Source organism: Neovison vison, chromosome 7 (assembly GCF_020171115.1).
Source record: "Neovison vison isolate M4711 chromosome 7, ASM_NN_V1, whole genome shotgun sequence".
NCBI classification, from domain to species: Eukaryota; Metazoa; Chordata; class Mammalia; order Carnivora; family Mustelidae; genus Neogale; species Neogale vison.
In genome coordinates, this window is record NC_058097.1 from 192,944,350 (window position 1) to 192,951,181 (window position 6,832).

At 33.5% G+C, this 6,832-nt stretch overlaps 1 protein-coding gene across 1 annotated transcript; it reads right to left on the reverse strand.

Moving 5' to 3' along the window:
- Window positions 1-1,387: 1,387 nt before the first annotated feature.
- Window positions 1,388-2,329, reverse strand: LOC122914418 (olfactory receptor 10AG1-like). Its single transcript, XM_044261032.1, has one exon. It carries the CDS (start codon window positions 2,318-2,320, stop codon window positions 1,388-1,390), a length of 933 nt encoding a protein of 310 aa, XP_044116967.1. The 5' UTR covers window positions 2,321-2,329.
- Between the last annotated feature and the right edge of the window lie 4,503 nt (window positions 2,330-6,832).

The following is a 6,832-nucleotide window of genomic DNA, read 5'->3' on the forward strand; positions in this document are numbered from 1 at the left end:
TTATTTCTCTAGATGGTTAATATGTTTTAGTCACAGTTATTCTCTGAACATTCTCTTCTCTGAAAGGAGTACCTTAATTGCCCTGTGTTTTTAGATGTGTTTATTGATGCCATGATACCTCTCTAAACAAGAGAACTAACTGATTTATAAATTATGGATATTATTTAAATGTATAGAGAAGAGATACAATAAATAAATACCTTAAAACAATAAAAAAACTGTATACAAACAACATTATTTTCCAATCAAGTTTGATTGAAAATATATCCAAATGGGTTTTCTGTATTTTAATGGGATGCATCTAAAGAAATATAAGACTTTTGTTTCTTAACGGTAACTTTTGTCTGTTTGGTATAATGATTCTCTTTTCTCACTTGTCCTCCTTTCATCCAGAAGGACTTGGCAAAATAATGCAATAAATATCAGAAACGCTGCTATATTAATCTCAATTATATGTTCCACCAAAAGAGTAAAAACATTAAGTCAAGTAATCTTAGAGAATGGGTGAATCCTTTTGGGAGCAAAGTAGTCCAATCCCATACATATTGTATGTCTGAAAAGCACAGTACACTCATTTTTTTGCATTAATAAAATCTAAGTTAAGAAATTATCAAAACATCACTGGTCATGATTCAGCCATATAGAAAAAGCATATGTCAAAGAGAAATCAGGCTGACTATAGAAAAAAAAAGCAGATGGTAAAAGATGCATTGCCGTCTTACCAATTTCCAAATATACATAATCAAAGAGCTTTTTTTGTTTTAGTCTTTCCTTTGGTGTTCTCAAAATCATAACAAAGAAAATTCAGTTAGATGAATGGTAAAATGTCTCATAAAAGTATAATCATGTAGATATTTAGCAAATATTCTCCAAAGGCTTACCATATTTACAATTGAATAATTTCATGAGAAGAAAAAAAGACCGTTACATAAAAGGAAAAGTATCAAAGACATTCACTAGACCATCTTTTAATTGCAAGTTCCTGAAATAAAGTCCATTTGCTCTAAGAAAAAAATAAATAAAATAAAGACTATAATTTTTAGGTGGAAAAAGTATATGGCAACAATTACTAGATAAGGAGAATTACATTTTTCAGTAAAAAGTAACAAGTAGTTACTAGTAATATTGAAGGAGAAGTAGAGTGGTGGCCTGAATATGGAATTGGCTGGATACTTATTTTCTTAATTTCTTAATTGGCATGACCACCTTGTGGATATAATCCTGATATTAGAGTCCAGCAAATAACAACAAGTTCAACAATGAGTACAGGTAATTATTGTATAGTTAGGTAGGAAAACAAAATGAATACTTATTTTTGATTGCACAATGGCAGAATTAAATAAGAAAATTGACAATGAGTTCAAATCAGCAACTAATACATTAAACTTCAAGGCAACAATTTCCTCAAGGCTATCATGACATCCTTATTTCTCAGAGTGTATATCATGGGATTAAACATTGGGGTGACGATGGTATAGAAAAGAGAGAGAAACTTGTCTGTTTTGGAGGAATGTTTAGCTTTGGGCCGTAAATATGTAATAATTGCAGATCCAAAGAACATGGCCACAATTATGACATGAGATGAGCAGGTGGAGAAAGCTTTGGTTCGTCCTGTTGCTGATGGCAACCTCAGGATGGTAGAGATGATTTTACTGTAGGATCCAAGAATCAATAGAAAAGGGATCATAACAAAGAGCATAGCAACTGTGAAGACTAACATCTCATTCAGGAAAGTGTCCCCACAAGCCAGACTGAGTAGTGGGGGAATGTCACAGAAGAAGTGATTGATTTGGTTGGACCCACAATATGGCAGAGAGAAAATCTGGCATGTCTGTCCTATCTCGACCAGAACACCTGTGATCCAGCAGGCTGTCACCAGCTGGACACAGACCTTGTGGTTCATGACGAGAGGGTAGTGCAGAGGGTTACAAATGGCAATGTAGCGGTCATAGGCCATCACCATCAGAAGGAGGCACTCTACGTTTCCAAGCATAAGCACAAAACTCATTTGTGTCGCACAGGCAAACAAAGAGATACTTCTTTTTTGAGTCCAAAGATTTGTGAGCATTCTGGGAAGAGTGGCAGATACAAAACAGACTTCCAAGAAGGAAAAATTACTAAGGAAAAAATACATGGGAGTCTGGAGAGCCTGGTCAACCCTGGTTATGAGAACAATAATGCCATTTCCCATCAGAATTATCACGTAGACAAAGAAGAATATTATGAAAAGAAACATTTGAAGATTGGGATAATCAGAAAATCCCAAAAGAATAAATTCTGTCATTGAAGTGAGATTTACTTCTGCTGGGTTTTTTTCCATCTGTGAAAACAATAAAATTAGACACTTATCTTTTGAGGGCTGTTTTCCAGGGTTTTGTTTGTTTGTTTATTTGTTTGTTTGTTTTGTTTTGTTTATTTATTTATTTATTTTAATTTCTAATGGACTAAAGAAACTTGGGGGAATTAGCACATACAATTTCTATTGTTTACTAATTTCCAACTTTTTACATCCTGGGCTCTAAGAACACAACTGAAGTATAATGGAGAATACATGCTAAATTCTAAATATATGAATGTATTTGATATTTAAGGCTAGGTTTGGATTTGGAAGAAAGTAATATGTTCTAGAATTATTAATTCTGAATTTTTGTATGTTTGTGTGTAGACCAAATTAGTCCATTTTTTTCTTCATATCAACAAGCAGAATCCTGAGGCAGAAACTTTTACATCACATTTTCTCATTGGTATATTACCATCATATTTCAAATTATTATTTTTTTCTTGTAATTTCTCCACTCTTCCAAGTATAAGGCATGCCTTTCTTTCCACACGGTACAGCTATAACTGTTACTATTCAAGCATGCATGTTATTTGAAACCATCTGGTTTCATTTATTTATCAAAATAAATAGTCTTCAGGTATCACAATGTAAGATCTTTTATTTATCTTACTCAAAGATGCAGTAAATGTTTTAGTGTTTTTTGAGCTATTGATTATTTAACTAATAATGACAATATTAAAGGAATTACATTGATGATATGGTTTCCAAAACTCTGCCTAGTAAATTTATCTTTCAGTGACTTGTTATCTGCCATTGGCCATTTTCATCTAACAATTTTCATTTTAATAATATTTCAGAGGTGAAAAACATAAAAATCATAATGGAATGCTACAAAATATTTTAAAATATCATTATTAGTTTCCAGAAATACCAAAGACAGAGAATATATATTTTAACCAGAGAGTGAGCAAGTGTATTTTGATCATGAGTAATTAATTAATAAAACTTACAGAGACTCAATAATCTCGTGTGTTGAGATATAGGTGGACAATATAGAAATTTAAACAAGAAAGACAATTACATTATACCATCAAACAATATCTGAGAAAACAAAGGACAAAAATGATTTTAACTGTGTGACCATTGTATTAGCCAAGAGCGTGCAATAAGATCTCTCATGTATTCTAAAATGATCTTGAATTCTATGTTGGTGTCTTCATGGTATATTATAGATGGAAGTACTTAAGCTCAAACAGTTGTATGACTAACATAAAAGCCCTTCTATTTGGATCCCAAGATTCATGAGCATTCTGGGAGGGTAATGGATACATAGCAGATTTCCAAGAAGGAAAAAAAAAATTCAAAGATTTTATTACGAAAAACTTTAAAAACAAAATCTGCATGGTAACCTGTACAATGGGGCCCAATTCTTTATTTTTTAGAAATAATGGCACCGTTGTCCATCAGCATAAGGATATAGACAACTAAATCCTGTGGGTTATCACTGTAAAATCTCCCCTGAAAGTTCCTTGAGGGTCATTCCATTACACTTTCTGAAAACAACCCAGGATAAAGAAACTATATCCCATTCAGCAGAGGCTCTGAAACATTGGCTGTTGTGGAGAAAGACTCCGAGCTTTGCCATATGACCTTACTTTCTTAATTGACTGCACTTTTTGACAATCCTATTATACTTTTCCATGCAATTTTTTGTTTAGTAACACTTGTTTTTTAAAAGATTTTATTTATTTATTTGACAGAGAGAGAGATCGCAAGTAGGCAGAGAGGCATGTGGAGGTGGGGGAAGCAGGCTCCCCGATGAACAGAGAGCCTGATGTGGGATTCCATCCCAGGACTCTGAGATCAGGACCTGAGCCGGAGACAGAGGTTTAACCCACTGAGCCACCCTGGCGCCCCCAGTAACACTTTTTCATAAAGTGTCTTTTCACATATATTTTCAGCTGCCAATTTCAGTCCTTCATTCCTCTGTCTTCACTTGTTGACCTTGAGCTTAAATGCCCCTATTATTAGGCTCAAATTATTAGATTTCTTTAATTGTTAGAACTGTTATCATCTCATGAAAATGTCTTTTAGAAGGCTTATAGGTGGAAAACATAAGAGGGTTTTATTCAAAAATATTAACTAGAGAACACTGATTCAGATAAAAAACACTAAAGGCGATCGAACTTGGGGAAACAAGGATGGCCAGAAATGTGTTCACTACCAGTGGTCTCTACATGTGTGGGTGCGGGGAGAAAAGATGTCTACATCTGGTTTAACCCTGTACAATATGCACCCTCCATTGCCTTTGTTGGTTCTCCAAAGATACCCCCTCAACACCATTTCTAAACTCACCATTCTTTAAAGATAAGGATATGGGGCCTCACAAAATGTGGGTCCTTGACCAGTTGCACATGTTCGTAACTGCAAACTAGTGATTTTTTTTTCATCTTTGAATCCTTTTTCCAGGATTTATCATTTGTGTAATGTTAAATAATCATTTAAACTTTCTAAATTTTGCCTCTTCATTTGTGAGAAATGAATGGGAGACTATTGATAACATTATTACCTATCAAATTTAAGCTGATTACTTATTAGCTGGGATTAAATAATTACAATTAGGATTATATTTTGTTCTTTGTATTCTCCAGTGTCACAGTGCATTGCCAGCAGAATTTCATGCCATAGAGTTATTGCATTCTCTTGTTGGTGATCACTCTTTTCCACTCTTCCCTTTCTCAGGGCCAGATTAGTGAGGAGAAGGAGGCTCTGGAGAGTGATTTTAAGGGGGAAAAAGGGGAAATCATGCCCACATCTGCTCTTGGGCCTGTATCTCCGTATGAGTCCCTCCTTGATTGTTGCGTGCCCATGTCTTTTGGCTGACCACAAGGTCCACCCAGCCTGTCCCTCATCTCTCCATCTCTCCATCTTGATGGGATTGGACATGGTTCATGAAACTTAGCACCTGTGCAATGTCATAGGTGAGGAGTACAGTCCTCCACTGGTGGACAGAACTGAAGCCTGGCCACTCCACTGCTAGTTTGTGACCTGGTACAAGTTACTCTGTTCTCTCAGTCAAAAGTGATCCTGCTGTTGTTCCAATGCTTTGGGTCATTATGTGAATTAAATCATTTAATATACGCAAAAAAAATGGAAGAAGCCTTGGCATTTATAAAAGTTAACACATGTGCTAGTTATGACCATTATAACTAAAAACTAGGTTTTATTCTTCTGCATTATACTCAGAGTTCTACACAACTTGGAAAAATGCCCTGTAAATAACTTTTCTTTGTGTCACACAATTATTAGAGAAATGCAGTGAGATTTTAAAGTGATCACCAAATGTTATAGAAATCCCAAACAATTAAACACTCACGTCGCAAATTCTCCTGAATTCTCTGCCAATATGTAGAGTTTTTAAACTATTAACCTTGCCTACAGGATGCATAACCGTTCAAGATTTAGTGCTGCAATTTGCTAAATTCCTTTTGTTGTCCTTTCTTTCACCGACACTAAATTATCTGATAGGAAGGACTGTGATCCCTTTCCTATTAGAGATACATACAGATCAAAAGAAATATGATATATGTATCAAGATGCTCAATATTTGATTCTACAATGAACCAAAGATGTAGATACTATTTAAGAATCTTTATTCTTAAAAGGGATAAAAGAATTAATGCAAGAAAGAACAAGAGTCTAATGTTTGTGCATCACTTTAAAGAATGGCAGCATTTGGTTTAAATAATTTCACTCTAATTATTTCAATGTAACAGCCTCCAGTGCTGAATAAAATATAATTTCTAGTTGGACAAACCCTACGTTTTCACACTTAAATCATCAAGGTAAAACACGAACCATGTAAGATTTGCATATGCTACTCTCATGAGGCAACAGAGTAGAAAGAGCAAATTTTTACTCTGCGTCTCTCACAAAATTATCTATATTATTCTCCTTTCCTATAAATGTTTAATTATTTACTCATCAAGAAAAAAATAAAAATGTTCTCATATAGCTATTTTTTAAATTCAAGCTTGTACTCTCTGGAAATATCCAAATGATTGAGGGACTGGGCAATATTACTCTAAATCAGTTTGATATTTGCCATATTAACATCTCTACTGACTTTACTTATGTTTGTATATTTACTAGTGATGAGCAAATGAAACTCTGTAATTAATTATAAGATCATTTTTTCTTTATTTTGAAGAATAAAATATTCCTTGAATTCCCATAAAATTATGATTGTAATAGCTGAATTATTTTATTTTAAAATCTTTTAGTACAATGTCGTCAAGACTAAAATTATGAAATAAATGCGTATTCATTACCAGGTCTTAGCTAAAAATTAAGTTTGACCCTATTATGTGTTTATCATACTTAAGAGAAAACGTATCAGTTATTCAAGTTTTGAGTATTTCAAAGAGATTTAATATCAGTATTTAATTATTATTTAACTATAAATTCTATTTAATATCAGAAATATGTAGGACTTGCTTTAATATGACACATTTGCTATATATATTAAATCTTAATTTTTAAACTTAAACA